At 37.5% G+C, this 24,996-nt stretch overlaps 2 protein-coding genes across 10 annotated transcripts in view; one reads left to right on the plus strand and one right to left on the minus strand.

Moving 5' to 3' along the window:
• Nucleotides 1–14,718, plus strand: part of B3GNTL1 (UDP-GlcNAc:betaGal beta-1,3-N-acetylglucosaminyltransferase like 1) — a 133,014-nt gene extending 118,296 nt beyond the window's left edge. For 5 of the 6 annotated variants that reach the window (XM_049812700.1, XM_049812703.1, XM_049812702.1 and 2 more), the window contains 4 exons: nucleotides 5,275–5,343; nucleotides 7,148–7,222; nucleotides 12,704–12,792; nucleotides 14,600–14,718. In XM_049812700.1, coding sequence (XP_049668657.1) covers nucleotides 5,275–5,343; nucleotides 7,148–7,222; nucleotides 12,704–12,784 — 225 coding nt within the window. In that variant the 3' untranslated portion in view covers nucleotides 12,785–12,792; nucleotides 14,600–14,718. Of the gene's footprint in view, nucleotides 1–5,274; nucleotides 5,351–7,147; nucleotides 7,223–12,703; nucleotides 12,793–14,599 lie in introns of those variants that run through there. The other variant, XR_007507517.1, reaches the window with a different exon arrangement.
• TBCD (tubulin folding cofactor D) overlaps nucleotides 14,598–24,996 on the minus strand; it is a 130,266-nt gene continuing 119,867 nt past the window's right edge. For 2 of the 4 annotated variants that reach the window (XM_049812680.1, XM_049812679.1), the window contains 5 exons: nucleotides 22,949–23,038; nucleotides 21,885–21,972; nucleotides 19,901–20,010; nucleotides 16,970–17,054; nucleotides 14,598–14,736 (listed from right to left, as the gene is read on the minus strand). In XM_049812680.1, the coding sequence (XP_049668637.1) occupies nucleotides 14,725–14,736; nucleotides 16,970–17,054; nucleotides 19,901–20,010; nucleotides 21,885–21,972; nucleotides 22,949–23,038 (385 nt within the window). In that variant the 3' untranslated portion in view covers nucleotides 14,598–14,724. Of the gene's footprint in view, nucleotides 14,737–16,855; nucleotides 17,055–19,900; nucleotides 20,011–21,884; nucleotides 21,973–22,948; nucleotides 23,039–24,996 lie in introns of those variants that run through there. The other 2 variants (XM_049812677.1, XM_049812678.1) reach the window with 1 other exon arrangement.

Genomic DNA, 24,996 nt, shown 5'->3' on the forward strand with positions numbered 1-24,996 from the left:
TCAGTTAAATCCAGGTATAAAGCATCCTAAAATGACATGGGGTGAAACAGAGGCTTCAATTTGGACTATAGTGAATACTTCATGCTGAAATATAGCAGGGAAATTTCCCTGCTGCTTCCATTTGGGAAGATGTGCTTTTTTGCAACATCCGTTTTGTCAGTACAGAGGCATGCACACTCGAAAAGTTACTGCATAACTAATGTTGTTATCTGTTCTAGAGAAATGAGACGCTTGCAGCTAGTTCCCACACTGTTACTTATAAAGGCAGTTGTATGTAATCAGGGAAATCTTGTAGGTACGGTATTTAGAAGCCTATTTTACAGGTTGGATTCTGGTGTTAATATTGTCTTGAGCAACCTTGTTATGTATATGTTGAAAGAGGGAAGATGCTGCTATCTTTAATGGAATAGTGTCTTTAAAGAGAGTCATGAAATGCATGCTTGGAATTTAATGATACCCGCAGCTTCTGTCACAGTTGTAGTGCTAAAGAGGTGAAATAAAAGCAGCATCCTGATACTGAAAATCGCTCAGATTGTGACAGAGTTGCTTGCTAGTTTCATGGTTCCGCTTGTGGTGTATTGGGAGATGTTTATGCCTCTGCATGGCTCTTGTTCTGTTTGTCATTAACTGTATCTATTTAAACTTGCATTATAATGCTTTCAGTTACTTTGCTTTGACATGAATGGCCAAAATCAATTTAACTTTTGCAGAGATGTATATTAACATACTTCTGAGGCTTTATGTAAGTTTGAATGAAAGAAAGAGAAGAATCAACAGGGTCACTAGAAGTTTAAAATGGATGAAGGATTGCATGAGATGTGGAGGGAATGCAATAGGGAAGATCTGTTCATAGAGGATTTTGTAGAGAGTTTGCAGGTTGTCTTCTTTAAAGATAAATTTTATGAGACCAACTGATGTAATGAGGAGGGAGAGGAGACAATGTACAAGTGACCAGTTATCAAAAAGGTTGTCCATTTTTTCTGTCATGCTCTACTAAGTTATTCACTCTCCCTTGTAAAACTTGCCTCTCGTATCCTTGAAGCTACAACAGATCTTGAGAATTTGCTGTGATTACATTTTGCTGCTTTCTGTAAATTAACATTACAGGCCTAAAGCAGACCACAGGTGAAAATAAGATGAGGGAATAAAATCCTATGAAGATCATTCACCATAAAAGGACCTTAGGCTGGTGAAATCTTTCAGTTTTTCCATTAGGAAATCTGAGTGGAATGGGAAGTGTAAGGCAACATCCTCTGCAGTAGCCAACAAGGCAGTAAACAAGTTAAGTATGAAAGAAACTATTAATTCTTGTGTAATAGTAGCACAGCTCAAACAGCTAAGCAATTACAGCTGCACCCCAAGCCCACTCTTACTGACTTCTTAGATTGAACGTTTGGAGTAGGATTAATCTACTACCCATTAATCTCCTTTTACCACAGGGAGGTCTGATAGTCCCAGCCTGTGTGTCCCTTCACACAGCTGCTGTGTTACTAAAAAGAACCAACCAGAGAATAGCTTTTATATTCCTCAAACATGTCTTCCCCAGAAGAGGTTTTTTTTGGAGTAGATATCTTATCTTTTGAGGCATATAAACTTTCTCTTATGAGGGAGAAAACTACTTCTCCTTTTTCCCTTACACTGTTGTTAATGTATGTTGCAATCCATATTTATAAAAATCACTTATAGTAATTATGTAGCTTGCATATAACAGATATCTAGCTGTCTCTTCCAATTTTTAGGTTGGAGAAATAGTCTTTTTTTCTTTGTTTTGGAATTGTGCAGATTTTCATACAAGTGATGTCCAAAATAAAAATATGTAATCATTTATATATTTTGTTAGAACTGAAGTGTGATGAGGACTCTATAAGCTTCAATGGTGTCATATTGTCAGAGTCATTGCAAAAGAGCCATTTTGCTAGAAGGAGGGGAAAAAACCCAACTTGAGACTGCTTTATACCTTTGATTCATAGGTTCCTCCCTGGGAGACAATAGTTCATGTATGGATAGATGGTTTTCATAAAAAATACAAGAAAGAAGCCCATTAATGCAGGAAAATAAATAGGTAACTCTGAGTTTATCCTAATAGTGTAAAGTAAACAGCTTATATAAGCCTGATGCCTTGAGTTCTCCTTATAGGATAAACAACTGTGCGTAAGTCCTGTATTTAGACTCCAGGCATAGATTTTCTTTAATTGGAAAATAAATTGTGTCAGAAAAATAGTTGACTTGCATTTTGGCCACCCACATGGTGTACAGTCTGGCAGAAAAATTGCCCATTCCAAGTCTGACCTGTTTTATAATACTGTAAATACCAGATGTAAGCTGGCTGAATCCATTGAAAATTAGACATGGAGATACCTTAGTGGTAACTCAAAAAAAGCTTAGAGTCATTTCCATCTTCCGAGGGACATTTGTCACAGACTTACCTGTCAGGTTGGGTGTTTGGTTGTTGGGTTTTTTTCCACACAGCTGCTGTTACCGGGGGTTTTTTATGCAAGAGTGTCTGGGGGCTGGGTGGTTAGTATGGCAAAGGCAATTTGCCAAATTTTCTACATATGGTAGTATGAGTTATGGCACAGGATGAGAGGAAGTATTATGATTATTGGTAATCTAGTGACACAAGAACTATCTTTGGTTCTCTAACACCACTCATGTTAAGAAGAAATCTATGCAGCAGTCAGGGGTTTCTGCTATCTGTGTTGTAACATGCTAAAGGTGAATACTGTGATACTTGCCAGCACAGATCTTGCAGGTGAATTCTTAGTTATGGACATTAAAGTGTAGATAGAATTTCACTTTACCTTATGTCAAAAGTTCTGGGGTTTTGTTTTGTTTTTTAAAATCCATAGGAGTATAAGCAGCTAAAAAACTAGCTTCAATTACTGGAAGATATGTCAATCAATGTACTGGAGTGTATTTATTCCCTCTGTTGGGTTGACAGTGAAGACGTATCCTCCTAAATTTTGTTTATAATGATCACAGCTTCTAGGAAAGTAAAACATTAGTGGTAGAACTGAGCTTTGCAGAATTTTGGAGACTTTTAAAAGTGGTTAACACAGAATGAAAAGTATACAGCTGAGTAACCTCTCCTTCCACAGTGGCTTCTATTTGCTTCCCTTAATATGTATGCATATATACATATGCATGTATACATACACATGTGTGTGTATGTATATGTACGCACACATATGAATAAGATGGGTAGAGGAAATCTTGGGATGTAATTTACTGTGCTCAGTCCACACCACCTGATTTTTCAACTACAATAAAGCATTACAGTGGTCATGGAAATGGGGTCAGGGATGTAAAGTGTATTAACTTGTGTCTAAGAGAAAAAAGAAAGCTAAGAAAGATCCTGGTTCTTCATGTTTGTGCTTGAAGGAGTTGCTTGTGTTTGCTACTGTCTAACCCAGTACCTTGTACAATGTCTGCACCTTGTACAATGTCTAGTAACTTCCTAGTACTGCCCTGAATTCCCTCCTTTCTTTCCATTTCCATTATAATGCCTGAAACAGGGGGAAGTGTCCTTTGGGCGATCCCTGCATCAGATCATCCAAAGCAAAAGTCTGGATCTGCTGTCCTGTAATGTGATTCCTTTAGTCATGCAGCCCCAAAGTGAGAATTTAATGTTTCCTTAATGTTCTGTTCTTTATTTCTTTTGCTGCCTGTTTTCAACCAACCTATTTTCCAGGTATGAACATCTACCTCTAAGTCCTTCCAGGGACTATCCCTGCCTACCCTCTGCAGATTATTCGTTGTATTTTCCACATTGACTTTGTATGGTGGTGGTGTTTAGCCATATTTGTAGTCCCTTGATATTTTTGTTTGTATTCTCTTTCCATTGAAGTTTAATGGAAGAACTGGTATCATGGTATTTAAGGATTTGGATAGAAAACTGTTCAGTTGGATAGTGGAAATATCTTCAAAGTATTTTTGATGTAGGAACACCTTTTATGTTGCAAGAGAATGCAGCTCTATCTGGCTGTTGCCTGAAAACACTTGTAACAGTTCTGTTCCTCTGCAGTTTTGCCCTTGGGCTGTAAAGGTGGCACTCTGTGTCGGGAGTGAAGTAGCAATAAAGAATGCAAAAGTTCAGCATTATGACACCTATGCTGTTGTGTAGGTGTTTTCCTCTGCACAGACAGAATGAGGTCACTTCAGGTAAAAGAAAACTATCTTAATCACAGGAGGAAAATGTGTGAAAGAGATTTGTAGACACAGAAAGCAAGTCAGCCTTTTGCAGCCTTCTCTAACTTAATAAATTAATAAACAGCTGTTTGGCTTTTCAGATTTTCTCAGCAGTAAGTGTTGTTAATCAATTTTTAATGCAACAATTAAAAAGATAGGAAAAACGCTATCCAGCTTTCACCAGAATAATTGATTTCTGCAAGACCTTAACTATCTTAACTGTTCTGCTTCAGTGTAAGAGTTCTGTGTAGATAATATGAATAGATCCAATGGAAGTCAGAGGAAAACACAGCTATGTTTATTTTTAAAAGTCTTCCAAAATGTTACTGGCAACCTAGTGGCTCAAAAATGAGGCCACTGTGTATTTTGGATTGCAGGCATTTATTCTGCCTGCATATTTATAAGGAATGCAAATAAAAAAAAAACATCTGAAATGTTTGGCAACTAGGGCTGCAAATAATGCTTCCGTAACTACAGTAAGAATAACCAAAATGAAGCAGTAATTATATGTGTTTAAACACCAAATCTGCTGAACTTGTCAGTTGAAAAACACGAATTCCAAAACCATAGGGATTTCCAAATTTGGTGTGTTATGACCAAGAATTGAACCTAGTATTACCAGACCATCTGAAGCAATAGTGCAGCACGGCTGTACTGAGGTATCTGGTGGTAGATGATATGCTTGGGGTGGGCAGAAAGAGGAAGATTTGTATTATATAAGCTTAGATATTTAGTGGAAGTGCCGAAATGAGGAGGCTAGTCTCTGTTTTTAGTTTACTTAGCATATCACTTGGGATGAAGTTGATCTCATAGAGGTTTTCTCTTACCCAGTCAGTAGCTTAGATCACCTGTTCTCATGTTCATAAAAACATAACGTTCTCATAGACAACTGCAAACTTTGCCCATCTCCTTAAGATACACCTGGAAAGGATTTAATTTTTAAGCTCCATAGGAGGACCAGGGTGCATTGCCCTATTGCTGTGTTCATTCACATACCTGTAGCATTACTTACATAGATACACTGCCTGTGAAATACCTGCTGGTAGCAAAGAACAGTATTGAAATGCTCTGCTTTTGTTTTGCCAGGTAGCTGCATTTTGTGATGTTGATGAAAAGAAAATAACAAAAGGATTCTACACTTATGAAGAATCTGAGGTTAGTTGTAAGTACTCTTGCATTCTTTACTGTGATCTGGAAGTGTTCTGGGAAATGTGATGAAAGAATACATTGCTGATTTTAAATATTGTATGGCAACTCATTTTGCTAAGGAGGCCATGACAGAAGACTAGATAGCTGGGGATTGATACTGGAGTGTGAACTATGGAGCCAGAACTATGCACCTCACACTCACTGAAGTCAGTTTAGAAAGACAGAAATATATACACTCTGAAAGGATTCCAATGATGGAGTAAAACATAGCCTTCACTGACAGTTTTTTCTTTTAAGTGGGGGTAGAATTTGGCTCATGATGGATAAAAGTGAAACCTCTATTAAAATAAAGTAAGCTTCTGTGATTAATTGTAACTTATCTATATATTATAGTTACACTGTATCTGAATAAAGCTTTAATAGGATCCTTGGAAGCCTAAAATTGTAGGCAGCAACATTTTCTCCCCGAGAGGAGGAAGGCCAATATTTAGATGGCAATAAACAAACAATATAGAAGAAAAATGTTGTCTTGTTGCAGTATTAATTTAATGATAGCAATTAGCTCAAGACCTGGAGTAAAGCTTCATCCAGATTCAGTCCCTACAACAGTTGGTGAAAAGACAGTTCTTAGTTTCACTGGGCATTGGACCCGATCCTGCGAGCGCGGTCTTCTGAGAGTGCAATTTGACATTACCGCTTAGCCACTCTAACTGCAGGGGTGGTCTGACTTCGCTCACTGGCCTCAGCCACACACTGCCACTGCTTTGTTTATAATGGGTCTTGCAATCTTGCAGCTAAAGGATGACTTGATTCATTTAGTTGATCTGGCAGAAAAGAAACCCTCAAAATAAGTTTTTCAGCAAGTTATCTTGTGAATCAAATTACCCTGAGGTTGCATGATCCTGATATCTGATGGGAGTAGGACTGAGGGAGGGGTAGAGGGAGAGGAGGGGCACCTTCTCAGATACAGCTTGTGATTAGACTAGAGTAACTGTAAAATCAAATTCTATACTGGGAAGCTAATGAGTGCTTTCAGCTGCATGAAAACAGTTGGAGTTCAGGATTTTGACCTGGAATACTGAGGACTCACTACCAGTGCAGTAATACTGTCAGCAGAATTGTTACAGATCCTGTGCATTTGTCTTCCTAAGACATACCCATCCTCTCAGATCAGGCGTAAAGAAGATTGTACTGCAATCTGTTGTGAATCCTCAGAAAATTCTGCAGCTTGGATCCATGGTGAAGTCCCAGTTGGGCATAAGCCATTTAACAGCTCCCACTGAGAGGGAAAGATTCTCCTTTGTATCCGCTATTGTGCCTGCTCTAATGTTTCTCTGCTGGCACAGTAAGCTGATGCAGCTTACTAAAGTGGCAGAAAATTAAACTGCCAAAAAAAGAAAGAACATATTTTTTATGGGGTAGGCTATTAAAGCAGCATACCTTGCAATCAGATGAAAGAGGGAATTGTTTGGGAAAGGGGTAGAAGTAGAGCTTGGAGGTAAGGAAGAAGCAGTGGAGGAGAGGAGTGAGACCTTCTCCTTTCAAAAGCAGAAAGCTCTTAATTTGCATCTGGTGTAGTGTGTAACTTTGTTCAGAGAAACACAATTGTATTGAAAGATTAGGGTAAGAAAATAAGGGGTACTTGAAATGACGGGCAAAATAATGAGTGGAAGATGTGACCAGCTGGACTATTTAGTTTGAGGCCTCAAAATAATTTTTTCCCCGCTTAGTGTTTAGTAGCTCCTAAAACTAAGCTAACAAAAGTAACACTCTGTGCCTCTCTACTGAAGTCTACTGCTTTTTCCTGCAGGACAGACCAAAACCAAAAATTCCTATATGTCACTTCAGAGATGCAACTCCACCTTTCATTATCTGTGTGAAGCTGGTGAGTACTACCTTTAGCCTTAGCTCTATGTGCAAAAATCAGTATTTGCTCCTTATGAAAAATTAATTTCTATTCACGGTAAATAGCTTTTCCCAGAAGCTTTTACTATGCAATTGAATGGCCTTTTTTATCAAATTGACTGTGCAGAGTATTTCAGGGATTTAAAAAAGCAGTATTAAGTAAAGTAGTATGAAGAATAATCAAAGGTGCAACTTCTGTAAAGGAGCTTGGATCTCTTTTACTTTCTTGCCCAACATTATAACACAGATGAACACATACAGTCAGCCACCTGGCCTCATTTATTTCTAATATTTTGCTGCCCTATGTATAGCAAAGGCTTTGTTTTTTAAATCAGACTTTAAAAGCCGTTTTCTTTGGCACTGCCAATTCCATAGCTGCTTCTGTGCCCGACTCTGGTAACTTTCTTATTTCAAATCATTTAACTGACTAGAAGATGATAACCAGCAGTTATTTTGCTGCTACATTTAAAATAGCAAAGCACAGTGTATGGGTTAACACAGAAGTTTTAAAGCAAAACAGAATATACATTCTATTTGCAAATGCTAGTAAAAAAAGTCTCTAACAGTAATTAAAACCTGTAGCTACATATAAACACCGACATTCTAATGCTGCACTAGATCTGTTCAAAGATTGATTAGCTGAATCTCATCTCATCTGGTACAGCCTGCTTTTAACTTAGCACTCCCGACTTTACGATCAACTCTGAGATCGTAACTATGAGTTGTAAAGCCAGACTGAAAGTACCTTAGGGCATTATCATGTACTGTTGGTTGATAAACTCTTGGATAAGCTAGTAATATTACAACTAATTTAATTTTTCATACTACATATAATGGTGGGTGGAAGTCCCTAGACAAAACATCTGTGGAACCTGTTATAAAGGACATTTAATTTGTGAAGCCCTTACAATGAGACTATTATACATCTTGCCTGAAAACTCTGGTTCATGGCTTCAGTTGTGATTTCAGTGTATTTTTCCACTCCTGGCCACTGAGCATTTTCTACTTGCTGATCACAGAACGCTATAGGCCATAGTATCGTTTAAGTAACATGCAGTATTTTCTTTGGAAATACAGTTTGACCTGCTTGAAACACTTTCAGAGTTTGTAAAGTTGCTTCTAAAATCTGTGTTTGAAGCAGGTCACTTTTTAGGAGAAGTTAAAAAAGTCATTAGCTATTTGTATGGAGCCAAATCTCTAGAAACTGCAGGCAAGTTACCCCTTACCCCTCCACTTCATGACTGAATTACACAGCTACTGTGAACGTTGGTGTTATAAGAGCTGATGGCAAAAACACCCTAGTGCAGAGGTAAATAAACATCAATCCATGTGGAGTTCCAGCAGTGTTATGCACTGGGAAAACAAAATAGTGGCCAAACAGACAAGAACAATGCTGATAATGAACTTGCATAACAACATAGTGAAAGTCCCTAATGGAGCTTACCTTTCTACAGATTTTAAAAATACCTGTTAATACTATGAACCTCGCAGTACACCTATGTTGTTATACCACATTATTATTTTAATATTATGAAGACAGATAATCAGGGTGTTGGAAAAACAAATTTATAATAAAGAACTGAAACCAGATTTTTCTGTTAGCAGTGCCTAATACCCTGTTATCACCTGAGAAGCCACAGACTACATAAGAAAGAAATAAACCCCATAAATATATCTGTAGCAAAGTGTAGGAAATATAAACCCAGTGGAGAGAGAAAAGGAACCAGAGGGTCTCAGGAAGCAAGCAGCAGTGCTCCAAGTCCCACTCCCGAACCAAGTCTGCCGGACCCTGCTTTTTCCTACCATTCGGTTTTGCAGCTGGTCTTAAGGAATAGTTTTTAGTAACCTCTTTCAGCTGTTGTCATACTTGCTGTATTTCATTCCTGTTAGGAGTCTTTGTGGAGGCTATCAAAATCCACGAAATCCCACTCGTACTACTTGCAAGGTTGTGGGTGGATTGAAATGGGCACTGTTTTCAGCAGTAGTTTTGTCATGGAGAATAGTCTTCTACCAAAACAAAACAAGTTGATAAATGTCTGTGGTTTAAAATAATTCAGGTATCCTGTCTGCAGCAGCTTTCAAGCTTCTAGACCTCACCACTAAAGGAAATAGTTTCTATAATGGGTTGAGAAGAGCAAAGTATTGACCTTTTTCATTCATCTGCGTTGATATTGTTTAGGCCAGGTGTATAATGCTGAGGGTTAATCTTTGCTGTATTTACGGGTTGAGTTTGCCTTGCTTTCTGTGCAGCCCACATCTGAAGAACAGCTAAAACCAAAACATCCCACTTGCTTTTCTTTAATCACCTTTTCTACATTTCTTCTTTCAACATGCTTTTGAAAGTGGGAGCATAGAAAAAGTAGGATAGCGGACAAGTATGTAAAATATTAAGACTGCATCAAATGGAAAAAGTTGTCTTTTTTGCAATAGCTATCGCTGCCTCTCTGATGCTATTCACCCAGATTTATCAAATCAAACTGTGCAAATAAAGTTGCTGTTACAAGTTAAAGTCCCAGGCTGATGTGGAATACTACATTTGAGACATAAAATTCCTCTGCAAAAAAGGTGCTTTCCTTGTGCATACTGTAAGGAGAAAAAACTCCTGTGCTGAAGAGGTTACAAATGACCTGTATTTTCAAACTATTTAGGGGAAGTAGCTTTACCCAGCCCTGTGTTTCAGGTGATGCAGCAAGCAAACATACAAAAACTCTAGTGAATGCGCGGACATTTCTTGTGTAGACAGCTGTCAATGCAACAACTACGACCTAGCTCCACGTTGCATGGAATTGTTGGATGTTTAGGTAAGGCAGAAGTAGCTGCAGATTCTTTTGGCTAATTTCTTAAACAAAAGTCATTAAAAAATTCCTGAACATCCCAGACTTTCAAATTTAGCTTTATTATTTACCAACATAAGTTCATCACCATCCTTCTGAAGAAGAAAGTGTCCTGAGGCCTTATTGTCTTTCATGTTGCTGTTCTTGATAGGGGATTATTTTTAGTTTTGATACAGGCAAAACCTGCATGTTTATATACAGCTCTAAGAGGGTGATTTTGAAGATTAGGTATGTTTATTAAGTAAGGAAGTGAGCGAGCTGTTTGCAAGAAACAATTCTGCTGGACATGTAGTTGGAGCAGTGTTTGCTTATTTATTTTTTTCAGGCAGTTCCTCCCTTGCTAGCATTGGCATTACTTTTGTTACCATATAAAATCATACTTGAAAAAGCAGTCATCCTATGTGATCTTTGCTCAGTTTGCATTTTAAAATGTCTTCACAAATGACTGTAGCTGAACTTCTGCTCTGTATGTGTGTGTACATGTGTTTTTGCTGAAGAGAGTAAAATTCTGGCTTTAGCTTGTCAAAATTGTGTAGCACCCTGCAGTACCACTTCACCTAAGGGTCTGCACTGTGTGTTTTCTCTCGCTTTGAGGTAAAAGCAAAATGCTTGGAAATCATGTATTGTGCCCTGTTTTGGCATGGATTCCAAGTGCTTGAAATGAAAGGGATTTTTATTTTTCTGTCTCAGTAATTACACTAGTTTGATTGTATAAAGTTTTCAGTAAATTTACTGTTAGACCAGTTATTGTAAAACCCTGCCTTGTTCTGTCACTTCAGTCTTGTGCTCTGCGAATGAAAGATTTAACTCTCCTGCTTAATTTAGCATCTTAGCATCTGGGCTCTTTTATATATATAATTATTTTTTTTAACCCTTCTTTTGAGCAGGTTGATTTTTCAGCAAGCTAAACACAACTGTTCCATACCCTATGTCCTAACTTGCGAAATCTTGGGTTTATGAAATCATTAGTGGAGGCTAAAGGTCATAATCAAGGCCTACATTTCTGAGTAGAATTACCTGTTGGTGTGTTAAGTTTTGCAGATGGACCAGTGACAGTCTGGGATCTTAACTGAATTGCAAAACTAGGACCCAGTCATTCAAAGTACTAAATACCATCAAGTATTTTCTTGATTTCAGGAAGTGAAAAAAACCACCACCACCACCACCAAAAAGTACTAAACATCTTTCACAATCAGGGCCTTAGTGCTCAGGTAAGAAATTGGTTACCTTAAGTGGGAGCCCTTGCTTAAAAAGCCAAGTGCCATGGGCCCTTTCCTGCACTTCAAATTATTCATTAGCTATGCTTTTTTTATGGTTAGTAAACATCAGAGTTCAATTATGAATTTTATGACTGGCGGTTTTGTCTTTTGTTGAAGTTCTGGATCAGATTATGTCATCTTTGTATTTTTTGGCATTGTTAGTGAAAATAGAAGAATGTGGCAGGTAGATGAGAATTGTATAGAAGAAAGGAGAGCTAATCTGTGATCTTCAGGCACAGCGTGCTCGTTTGGGCAAGAAGTTTGAAATGTATGCACGCAGTGTTTCCTATATAAATGCAGGCAGCAGAAACAACGCAGAGGTTTGGAGAAGACGGGTCAGCTTGTTTTGTTATTAGACTCCCTGTTGACGGAGATGGCAGTGTTCTTGAATGGAAGGCTTCCAAGCAACACCCAAATACGATAAGCACTTTTATAAGCAGTTCAGCTGATGGGTCCACAGTGAGCTGGGAAGCTGGATGTACAGTCCTCCATGTGGGACAGAAACCTTAGTTTCTGAAGTCAGGTTCATTAAAGATCCCAGAGAAATTTTTTGAAGCCTACTATTCTAGCCAAAGTGTAGTGTTCCACCTCCTTTAATTCCACAGTTTCAGTTGGACTCTGTTTTTGTAACTTCCCGTCCTAAACACTTGCAGTACTGTTGTACATTGTTAAAATGTCAATATTGCTGCTTTGGGCCAACCAAAAGAACACCAGTGATCTCTTCACTTACCTCCTACAGTGTTGTGAGGTTTAATTCATTATTTTTTTTGGTGACATTCCTGAAGATCAGTACAGTTAAGGACTTCAGGAAGAACAAAGTAGAAATGCTCAGGACCGCTGAAGGTGGCATGTTTTCTTAATGACATCACTGCCTTGCAAGATTGCTCATGGAGCAATCTGAACATGTTCCTGTTCAGATAACGTAACTAGGGCTCAAAAGGAAACATCTTTAACTATGCAAAGTATTTCAGTTACTTGATGAAAGGTTTGTTCATCGGACAAGCTAATCATTGTTCAAAATCTACAAAAATCACTGTTTTGTCAGACTCATTCCCTTGGTCCAGTCTCTGAAAATGCCTGCATTAGAAAACAAAATCTGCAGAGCTTAGTATAGCCCTTGTGCTCTACACAGCAGGAGAATGAGGTGTCTAGTATCTACCCACCCCACCCCCCATATTAATTTGAACACTTAAGTTTTCAGCATACACTTAATCTTTGAATGGAAATGTTTCTGAGCCTTCATTTATTTATGTTTAGTTCCACAAATGAGACCTTCTTCTTTGGTCTAAAGAACCAACTTACCAAAACCTGTTACAACCTGGAAGGAGTTTGTCTGGTTGATCTAATTCTCTTTTTCTTCCCTCACAGGATTTGACAGGTGGAGCATTTGAAACAAACCTGAACATGCTGAACTTGAAGGAAGGGATGGATTACTACCACTTTAACTAAAAACCAAGGTAAGGCAGTGATACTGAAGCTGTGTTATCCTCTATGTATCTGTGTGTAGGAAGACCAAAATGCGCAGAGGTTTAGAATTTTTTAGTAATTTGTGCTTCATTAATCTTCGTACTGAGTAACCCCTTTCTAAGGGAGGTCCTAGTTACTCCATGGATAATGCTATTTGCTCATTATTGCACATCACTTGTTTACCAAACTCAGTTTGATTGTTAAATTGTATTCTAATTTAAATAACCATCAAATACAGGCCAGAAGATTACAAGAGGACTGTTACCATAGGGAAGCCTTAAAAATGCATCAAGCAAAGCCTGTAACCACTGGAAGTGTAAAGAGAGGTTTCTGTCAAACACTGCTTGGGGCCCTCACCCATTCCCTGTGACTGGCTCATTTCCTGCTGCAGAGAGCAGCAGCTGGGGCTTGCCGAGGTGAAGCTCTGCACAGGGCTAGTACTGAGATCCAGCAATGGCATCCTCTGATTCGGGGCTGTGTGAGAAGGACAGTTGTGTCTGTAATGTCATCTGGCAGCCAGATGATCACATGTACAGATGCTTACAATTTTCACTGGACCTTCTTACGTTTTTCTGAGTAAGCACAACTCATGTTTTTCTTGCAGCAGGGACCTAAAGGTATAACTTTGCAAAACCTAAGATCTTTCAAGAATGTACTAGAAACTTCTGTGGTAATGGCAGCGTAACAACATAGGGGCTGTGGATTCAGGAGTATTTCTGCTGCAGTAATGCCTGGAAAGAGCCCCTGTGGTGTGTCCAGCCACACGGCCAACTCGGTCTGTTGCACAGTGTGTGAATTGAATACTGTTTGTTTAATAGTTAGTCAGTGAGTAACACTGATCTACATTGAATTTCATCTGCCAGACCAGGTTGCAAGTATACTTAAGAAGTATTGAATAATATAATTTATAGTTATATTCTTGAAAAGGAAAAAGAATCTTAGAGACAGACAGGTTGCAGTTTGGGAAATGAACACCTGCAGTAGAAGATTGCTGCAGTTTGTAGCAGGTACTTCACAGAGAAACTGGCTTGTTTTTAGCTTCTCTGCCTGATTTTTTCCTTCCTTTCAAATTTTCACACACAGCACCACTGTTCTACTTGAAGTGCTGGGATAGTGGGATTTAATTAGAACCATCAAATAACACAGTGTAACTAGAATATCATGTTGCCTGTGCATTTGTCCTCCCCCTCATATTATTAGTTTTACTAAAGAAAAATGTTATAGCCATTTCATTTTCTAGTCAATAAGGGTCTAAATTCTTAGCGAGGTACTGATTCACCTCTATTCTTCAAGGGGGGAGAAAAAAGCTTCAGTCCCTAGAGCTAGTTTACCACAAAAAACATTTTCTTGAATTAGTTACATAAGGAGCTATTAAGAGAAGCCTTGACTTTAGCTGAAGTGAAACTTGGATTTTTTTGTTCAACTATGACATGACAGACTTCTTATCCACAGAGATACTTCATGTTCAGGAAGATTTCATTATCACTAAGCGTTGCCATTCTTACCTCTGAAAAACAATTGTTTTAAGAGACTAATGCAGCAAGTCAGGTTTAATACTTCATGTGTGTAAAGCAAGCACAGGCTGAATGGCTCCATTCAGAGTTGTAGAAGTATAAATCATTGACATCAAAAAAAACCTCAGGTCAATTGTGACAGAAATACGAAGAGAAACCGCCATCTTGTGGCTACAGATAATGACTTTAAAAACTGAAAACACAGTGAATCTTTGTTGCCTTCCTGTGGCATATCTGCACAATGCTTTAAGACATAATCTCTGTCTCTTATTTTGTTAAACAGCGCACTTTGAAGCTCATGCTGAGAATCCAGGTTTGTCGGGATGCCGCAGCACAAACTCTTCCGGTCCTAATGGCACGTGAACCAAGCTTCAGTTTACAAACCAGCAGCCAGTGCCTGCAGCTTCATTACGCTGAACTCTACAAGACAGAAGAAAAGAAGAAAGAGGTCACAGGGAGTAGCATTTATCACTATCTTAACAGTATCCCAATCATGTAATTCAGTAAACTAAGTGGAGAAGAAAATATAGACATACAAAGCTATAATATTTACAGTCCTTCTTAACACCTTAACCATTTAGCAAATTTTATTTTTACAAGTTTTAAAGGAATGACAAGTGTTGGCTTCCTACAAAATTGACTTCATTCACCTTTTCAAAATGTTATGCTTGTCTTCCTTTATTGTTTCTCTCCTGTTCTCAGGATCTGTGAGCTCTTGAAGAAGAGCAGAGTGTGAGCACAAACTGGCTGCTAGTAGACACATCTGGACAGCTTTAGGTTGACCGAGTATCACTCTCAGAGTGAACTCCAACAGTTCTCAGGGCAGGTGCAGGCTTAGCTCTTTTGCTAAAAGTTATACTATTTGCTTATGTTAAGAGGAAGAAAAGGTGAAGTTCCAAATTCGGCCACATAACTTCCAAATTGCACATGATACTATTTGTAACAGTTCCATCTGAAATAATACCTGTATGTATACGTGGCGATTTCTTATTCTTCTGTTTATATTGGGACAGTTTTCTCCTAACTTGTCAGGCTTCTCTCAGCCTCCAATAATTAAGAAGTTGAAATAAGATTTTTTTTTTTTTGACATCAGTGAATTCATCTTGTAACATCTTCATTCTGAACATAACATTTCTATTGGTTGACTAAAAAACCTTGAAACAGCAATGCTCAGGTCAGCTTTTGCTCTAAAAACAATGCCTTGTATGGGCGAGAGGTTCAGAGTCTTGTTTTCCAAAATTACAAAAATGTCAGTTGCAGGTGTGTTAAAATTGTACTAAAAGCAGAAAACTGTAGACATGACTTGGTAAGAACAGGAAAAGGAGCAGAGAAAACTGCTGTGGGGCACAGCAGGGTGTCCTTGAAGGTTGTTCATACATGTCGTAAGTATTAGTCTTCTGACCAATTTTTAAAATAGACTTTTTTTTTATATGAATGGTAACTCAAAACATAGGCTGTACTTATATTAGGAAGCATCTTCAGTGTAAAGGATTACCAGAATATTACACAGGAGAAAACATAATGCAATATCCCAAAGAGCGAGTTCAACAAGCACTTTAAAAATGCCATTAGCTAAGATCACCTTTAGGTGCTGTGCAGGAGAGAAGATTTGGTGTCTTTCAGCCACAGATGCTGCAGCTGTGAAAAAGGCTAATGCAATTCTGGAGTGGAACTGTACAGGACAAGAAGATAATGCTTTGCATAATTCTAGTCATGAAAATAAACTTAATGGTGTTCGAATATTGAAGGGAATGAAGGTTCACCCTATTAGGAAAAACTTAGGAAAGAAGACTGCACAGATGATGTTTCTGAATTCTAAAATAATTACAGAGGACACAACTTTCAAAAACTATGAAAGCAGAACAATAAAAATTACCAAGGACAAGAATAAATTGATATACCACTATTTTTAAGGTTAATCAGTTTATGGAATAGATTACATGCTGTGGATGCCTGTGATACTAGGGAAGTAGCCTTAGGTCATCAAGCGTTGCTACCTTGTCTTGTATTACTCAAAGTAAAACTAATTTTAACACATGTTCTCCAAAACAGTCATAATTGAGCCTCCCCATCTTTGGACAGAGAGAAAAGGAACCTCTCAGAAACCCTGACCACAGCAGAAAATTCTGTACTTCTGAAACACTGAGCAGATGGGCAATTCCAAACTATCTGCATTAAAATGAAACAGGACCTACATATGGATATATTGTATGTCTTCTTATGAATGTATTAACTTTGTGATTATATTCTTCCTCTTAGGCAGTGTTACAATTCTGTGGCTTGTACAACCACTTTACAGTTTCGTTGTTGAAATCGACTGGGAAGTTATCCTTTTTCTTTTCCCAGAAAAGGCAGATGAACAGTTTTTGAAACATCTGTACTGTATTATTTCATTCTTGCGTTTTGTCTGAGTAAGATGTCACACTACAAGTCTGGAATGTTTTCAAGGAACGAGACTGGAAGCGCTTAAGGCAACAGTCTTCAGCAATTCCATATATTCTGTAGTAAGCTGTGAGGACATCCCTCCTGGTACGCATTGATATACTCATGAAACAGTGAAGAAATCCAGAAGTACACCGTAGATTTGGTGGAACAATTGATCATTACTTTGTTTCTTTGGAAAAACCCTCAGGAGCAAATTTCCATACTTTACCTTGGATACCAGCTGCGGTTTGGGCACTTTCATGAGGTCACAGAGACAGTTGCGTTTCTCTCTTACTACTGGCAATTCAGCTTCCCTGCATGAGGAAGTATTTTCCAGTTAATTCAAAAATTAAACCGTGAAGTTGGCTACATACATACAACTTCTTAAGCTATCAGTTTTGTTTGTACATTTCAAATTGTAGAAAACATTTTTAAGAATAATGTAACATTTTTGTACTATTGTAAGCCAGATAGATAAACCATAAATACACAGCAGGTCTTCCAGAAGTGACAGTTACTAGTGAAGTGTTTGAAACTATTCTTTTAGATTTTTGTGTTCCAAAAAAATAACACTTATTCATACAACCCTTTTGACTAGAAGTTCACTGATTTATTATCTAAGTTTACAGCTCCTTTTTGCTTTAGAAAATTTCACATCAAGAATTTAAATACATGTCACTAGATTTGGAGAATATTCTACTATCTAAAGAAGGTTTCTCCTGAAATTGAAAATCCAGACCTAAAATTTGTGAGTCTTTTCAAAAGTTTATGAAATAGCGTGATGTCCATAACATACATAGATAATTTCCTTGAGAACTGTCAGTTACAAAAAGCCCCCAAATGCCAAAAATCCATACAGACAACATTCTTTTCCTTGTTGTAAAAAAATCTACCAGTCTAACTGGAATGCTGTGAGCCTGCTAGTATTACTCACCAATTCAGTGGATTTCTTTTGTTTTTCTAAAGTAACAACTATAAATGAGCTACTAAAAATTTAACTCTTAGCACAGAGTCCAAAACTACAGAGAAAAAGCATAAAGGGCAAGTTAGAAATAATCTGAACTTTTTTTTTGACACCTTGGACAATTTGTTGTGTTTAATACTGGCAACCTTCCTCTAGCTAAACAAAATTTATTATTTATACAATAATTTGTTTAAACTCTGAATTATACAGTTGTATGATAAACTCTCTGCAGTTCCAACAAAGAACAAATCTGCATATGCCAGTAATTATTATCTTCCCCAATATTCTCATTTGGCTTCCTGAAGTTAATGCTTATTGTAATTCAGAATTTACTATGATTGTGTTAGCACTGAGAGAGCTTGAGAATAACAAGCAGCTTTCTCTGACACTCAGCAATGACTTCAAATATGTTCTTTTGTAAACAGTTCAAATCTACCATGATAAAACAATTAAGCTTTAAGTAAACTAGCTCTTCATCTTTCATCTCAGTGCAGTGGACATATTGCAACAGGGAACTTAGATCAAGCCCTGAACTAAGACAGAATAAAACAGGCACGCAGTCACACCTTAAAAATGACAAGGTGAAAACAGAATATCTAGTTTTCTGAAGTGGTTTTTAGGAAGTATTTTGCTTTGTTTTAGTAACCCATTTATGAGTAGAGCTGTACTACACTGCTTTTTCTGTAGCCATGCGGTGTGTACTACTTACTTCTAATTTTGGTATTGTAAACATCCCTTTGTGACAGCAGTAATCTAATCCTACTCAATTGTTTCTGTTAACAAATTGTTTATGTAACTTCTGAGCAAGCCTGCTCTTAAATTCAGATTTCATAAGCAAGCACTGAATCACACTAAACACAATACTATAAACATCAATAGGTAGTTAAGCAAGTAACTTTAACAACAGGCAGAACTGTTGATAACCAATTCTTCAAATCTGAGACTATTATTCTAATAACAGTGACACACTTAGTTTTCTTTTCCCAAATATGAAGTTAAGCTCCAGCACAGAAATAAACTAGAAAGTAAATACAAGTTAAATAATAAAAGCATGCAGTCTGAAGGTATGTAAACTACAGCTTTAAGCTGTATGTGTTATTTGAAAATGTCTAGGTTAATTTTATTTCTATGAAACATCAATGAAGACAAAAAGCCATATAATATAATGACTAAATAAAATACCTATTTTTTCTATCTGTCTATTCTCACGTATTACCTTTGACTACTCTTTGAGGCAGGGTTTTGGGCTAGTAGACCCATCACCGGAGAGTTGTCAAGGAAATTGTTTAATGCAGCAGCAAAAAAAATAAACTAGTAGTATCTTAAAACTCCATATTTCCTCAAATACCTGAGGCATGCAGTCTTTTACAAACTTTTCCAGGTGACTATAATGCACAATGCTAAAATTTGCAGAAAGTGGAAAAAAACAGTGCCAGAATTATGGTGAGTATTCCTTCCTCCTGTCACTTCAAAGGTGCTGACAGAACGAGTTCCTCCTGCCCCTGAAAGACACTTGGCTGCTTTGCTGACTCTTGCTTATGAAGAACGGGACCGTATCCCCCTTGCCCTTGGAAGGAGCTAATGTTACAGGTAACAGTAGGTTAAAAAAAAAAAAAAAAAAAAAAAAGAATTACGTTATATAAAACTGGTTGTTTAATTCATGCAATCATATACTTGGGAAATGTCTGAAGTGTTCCGATTCAAAATACTTGCTTGAATACGTTTGTAGCATTTTGAGTAATTACATTTCATGGGAGATTTGAGCTGTTCTGCTAATTCTGTTGTTTTCCAGCTTGCAGAGATCCTTCCTTTCCCAAAATCCTGCCAGTGCTCATAAATGCCAAGAAACTGTCTGTGCAGTTGAAGTTTGACTGTTTGCACAGCCCAGTCTCTCTCTGTTTCATGGAGAATTTCCAAGACTTCTTCCTTTTTATGTTAGAAAAATATGGATATTTTACTTTATCTAGTGGTGATTTTATACATACCACTTCCAGTGGGACAGTATACTAGATAGTTCTTTAGAACAGAAGAATTATTTTCAGCAACGCTTTTCTGGCCTAGAAGCAATAAATAGCTAAAACTATGGTATCGTTTCTTACAGCTTCAGCTTTCAAAGGCATGGACTTTTTTTTAACTTCAGTGGCACAAAAATTATTTCAGCTCTTATTACTACTATCTGGCAACAAATTGACTTACCAGTTGGTATCACTGAGTATGGTCATAACCTCATCCATAATGGCAGGATCAACTACATCACTGTAGGTTATCAACATTTCGTAAACTTGACTGGCTGTTGTTTTCCGTATCTATGGGGAAGAGGCAGAGGAAGCTTTAGTAAGGATCCAGAATCCTGTACGGAAGACCCCAGTGCCATTACTGGTACTGGTTCCTCATACTGACCATCGTTTTATGGTGGACACTTTGTAATATTCAGAACTACAGTCTATTCTTGCCTCTGACAGCAATTTGCTGCAGGAAGGGACTTAATTTCCTCACCTCAAGGAAATTCATGCTACTACAGTCAGTATATTTTCACTAAACTTTTGCAGCATTTCAGATTAAGAAGGCTACAGCTCTGTCCCTCACAGGGAATGAATTCAAATGTCTGAGACTGGCCCAAGTGGAACATTTCTTTTCTTGAAATTACTCACTGAGCCAAAGTCTGGCTCTAACTTTTGTTGCTGTAGGCTCACAAAACAGATTTCCCAGTCTGGAGATTCTAAGAGTCAGCAAAACTCTTTAAAAAACTGTTGGGAGATAGATGATGTGAGTAACATTAAGGTTTTTTTACACTCCAGTTTCCGTAAGCAGTTAATTTGCAAGTATTTTTCCCAGAGCACTGTTTAGTAGTGATGGTGGTGTGCATACAGAAAAAGCTAGCTAGGCTGGTTTCTGAACTACAATGCATAGAAAGATATTAAATGGAACACAGCAAAATTGCAACAAAACCAAATGCTGTTTTCAAGAAAGCCTGATGATAACTGAAGGAAGACAAAGAAACTATATATATAGGGTTGTAAAACCATCTGTAAAAACAAAACATATTTATGATGTAAAATACCAATAGAACGTGAAATGGAAATGCTCTCTCTTCAGTTCTTATATTGTGCCCTTCCTGCAAAGGATTCTTCACGTAGGAAGTACGCACAACATGGAAACAGTTGGACTAAAAATCTGAAGTATCAAACTTTTCTGAGCACCATATGATTTTAACCTTATCAATAATCATCGAATTAATCAACGTTAGAATAAGCAATGTTGGTTTGCATTGGCCAGACACCAGGCTATTCAATGTGTTCTCAAACCCTTTTAAGACCTCCTGGGTTTTCACATTCTTATTATGTGCCCTTGCAATTACTTCAGACAGCCTTTGTTGCATCTGTGCCACTTGACTATGGATGCAGCTCAACCTGTAGCAGCAGAGATGCTAGTCCTCACTTACTCACAGGAGCATCCACAACTGTTCCCAGGTAAAAAACCCTTGTATTGAACACCAACGCCACAGAGAGCTGTTGTACATGTTTGGTTGTCACAGCTGCTCTAAGTTGGGGCTCCCAGGTCTTGTACAGTGAACATAGCCCCTCTCCCAAAAACCTAAGTCAACAAAAATTTTAAAGGACTATGATAGTATTATCCCACATATGATCTTCTCTTACACATACTGCATAACAACTAGGGTTTTGTGCCCTAATTCAGTTAGTTATATAAAAAAGGTAAACTTCTGATAAACTTTCCTGCATTGCACAAGCTTTCGTCACACCTGACAAAAAGAACAAATATGTTTCTCTTGAACCAGAACTACTAACAGTGTTGCTACTCTCAGAAATGCTGCAAAACTAACAGTAATTTATCTGATTGGAGCTTTCAAGCACTAAATGGTGAACAGATCTTCACTGTGCTGGGTGCTGCGTAAAAGAAACAAATGAATTGCTTCTAATTTAAAACAGTAGGGACAGAAGGTGGAAAAGCAGTATGTGGAATAGCCAGGTATGCTGCAAGTATCCAGTGGCCTGTTTCAGGTGGCAGCATTGCAGATAGCAGACCCTTGAGAAATAAAACCTATTCTATACATTAATATCTGTAAAAAAGGATGCTGCTTTAATACACTTGAAATTATTTTTTTACTTGTAAAGCATTTTAAATAATACGTTTGATAATATGCAACATCTTCAGTACTTACTACAGGAAACGGATGGCAAAGAAGGAGAAACAACTGAAATAAAACTTTCTCTCTCATGTCTCCTTGAAATTGAATCAGGCCACAAAACCTAGAAAATGTAAGAAAAAATAGATCTTGTGTTATAACTGCAAAAGTACATTCTGTGGATTAGAGTGAAGATGTATATCAAAAAAAGGGTGGGAGGGGACACAGCTTTTCCCCAGGAAATCTCAGTTCTAAGTGCTGTGGGAAAGCAAACACTGAGTGTAAGTGTACTGAAATCCTTAAGGGTTACTGAGATGCCACACATCTATGCCAAGTACAAATATGGTTTTAAAGTTACTGACTGGCAGCACCAAAGACTGTGTGCTAAAAACCGCAAGTGAGTCGAGCTCTTGCATAGAGAACAAAAGGACAGGGGAGGCTGTGCACAGATGATGCAGTTCAGAGTGAGAGATGAATTTGAAACATGGGCAACTTTTCATTTTAGGTTTTCTTGTACTCTTAAAATATTATCAATAAAGAAATGCAAGGCAAGGAAATAATTGCTTGACATTCATATACCTGAATAATTTTGCCAAGTTTTTGCCAATGAACCTTCGTTCAGCTTTGCAAAGCTTTGTCCTTTTTTCTTTTTTTATCTTCCTCTCCTCACCCAGTGCTGTCTTTCCTGACTGGTGTTTGTGTTTTGCCTTCTCTGCTATCTGACCTGAGGGCTTTTACCCTAAAGCCAGACAAGAACTTTGCAGACGTTTTCACCTCTTTCTAGTGCACATGTTAGATCTAATCAATTATATGTATTTTGCATTGGCACCAAGCCAAGCTTTCTACAAGCCAAAAGCAAATGATTCACTCCACCTTTTAACAATATCAACATTGTAAAAGTAAATTTTATCAGATCCTTCATATGTTTTCACCCCAACCACCCAGAAGTACATGAAACTCTCACAACTTTATATTACACGTATTTGTGTGCATTTTTCATTTAAATTTCACATGAAATAGACCTAGCCGTTACAATCTGTACTTAAATTTTCTTCACTTTTTATGAGCAGAGAAAAGATTACTTTATTTCATCAACTCACACTCCTATACTGGAGCGAAGCTTCCGGATGTCTTTGGATCTTTTGATCTCTTCTTTACAAAGCGTAAATAACTTCACTGCAAAGGGCTGGCTGAAAATGGGAAAGAAAAGAAGATGAGCAATACATTTCAGTAGAATTTCAAACACATGTAATGACACTAAAGATGCTAAATTAACATTCAAAGGAGAAGAAAGACACAACACAGAGCAGTACACGTTTCTTCCACAACAGCACACCCTGCTTTAGGTGGACCTTTGGTAAAGACACAGACACATTTGGCCATGATGTTACTTGGCTTTTTTTTTTTTTTTTTTTTGTAACAGGGAAGAGAAGAAATTAGTATTAATTATTTACATTGCTACTACCTGCATGCTGAGGAGCGAACTACATTTATCCAAACTGATTCAATATATGCATGATAAGCAGCTAGTCATGGCTTGTGTTTACAACAAAGCATGGTATGATCAGAAATACTGTGTCAGGAATTAAAATATTCTGTAGCCAAATAAAAATTATTTAGTCTATGTATCATTGTGGTGCCTTGGTTGTGCCCCAAGGTCTTCAACCAAACTTTACATAAAAGGGGATGAATGTTGTTCTTAAGTACTCTACCATTTCACAGCCCAAATTCCTTCAGTGATTCCAGACAACGTAATTAAACACAGGGCTTACAGTTCTGTTAAGTGTACGAGTCATGAAGCCATCTTTAAATATATTTAGCAAATTCTTTTCTTTTTCCACACAGTCTGGGAAACGTGATTCTCAATGCTCTTTCCCAGACACTCGTACAAACACAAGTATCGTTAATATATTCCAAGGATCTATTAAAGAGAAGTAAAGAGGGAATATTGCTTTTATTTCAGTACAAATTATTTAATCTTTTACTTGCTACACTCAAAGCTGAAGTGCCATACATGCAAAAGAAACTATTTCATATTCGTCTAGTAAGCACAATTACTTCTAAACTGCATATTTTGGAAACCTCATTGTATTGTGTACATAAAATAGACAGCAAAAATATTAACATTTATCTTCTGCTACCATGATTCAAAGCTGTGCATAAAAACTACTCAAAAAAGCTGTGCAGTGTAATCTGCTGAAAAAAAGAACATTTAAAACAAGATGTTTATAGGAATGACAAGATGTTTTGTTAAGTTAATGCACCTTGTTATATATAGTTTTCCAAACAAGAGTTAGTGTTTTTTAATAACTTAAAAAAAATTCTTAACAAAATACTGGCATATACTGGCAAATACTGACTTGGCTAAAAAAAACTGAACAACAAACCATGGAGCCATTAAGCTAAAGAATGCTGTCTATGGCTGTCTCAATATCGTCCAGAAAACCACACTAAAAGAGTAAATCAAATTGCCAGGTTTTCAATGTTGATATTGAGGCTGCATAAGAAATTTTGAGAGCTGACAGTGGCTTTCAGGACCAAAGAGTCTGGGGAGGGATGACTTAAAATACCTCCATCAGATGCTGAAAGAGCAAGTTCCTTGTCATCCATTGCCGGCAGTCACAACACCACTGTTTCCACATGTTGAGGAGTATGATAAGCACGGAAAGCATGCACATAGGAGACAGATGATGACAATGACAGACATCTGCATGTGTGTGTGTGTGTGTCAACGGACACTGATTTGTCTGGGTAGATGAGGGAAGAGCATATCTGCTCTCTTAATTTTAAGAGGTGTGTTTTTTCTTACCTTGGTGAAATTTCTCCTCTTCCCACCCCCGATTACACAAAGACATTGTGTAGACAACTAATTACAATACCTGCAATGCATGCCTGGCTTTCAGCACAGAACAACAGCAATATAGTGAATTAGGTGAGATTTAAATTGGTTGAACAACAGGGACATCTCTGAGAAGTATAGCAACAAAGAGACCAATTGGAACAAGAGCATCTGGAATAAATTTAATACACATAACCTTATGTGAAGCATTTTGTGTTTAAAACAGATGCACTTTCCTTTCTGTCATTTGCCAATTTCACATTTGTAATAACTAAACCTAACCTGTGTGTGATCTCAGATGACTCAAAT

The sequence above is a fragment of the Accipiter gentilis genome, chromosome 10 (genome assembly GCF_929443795.1).
Source record: "Accipiter gentilis chromosome 10, bAccGen1.1, whole genome shotgun sequence".
Classification (NCBI taxonomy): domain Eukaryota; kingdom Metazoa; phylum Chordata; class Aves; order Accipitriformes; family Accipitridae; genus Astur; species Astur gentilis.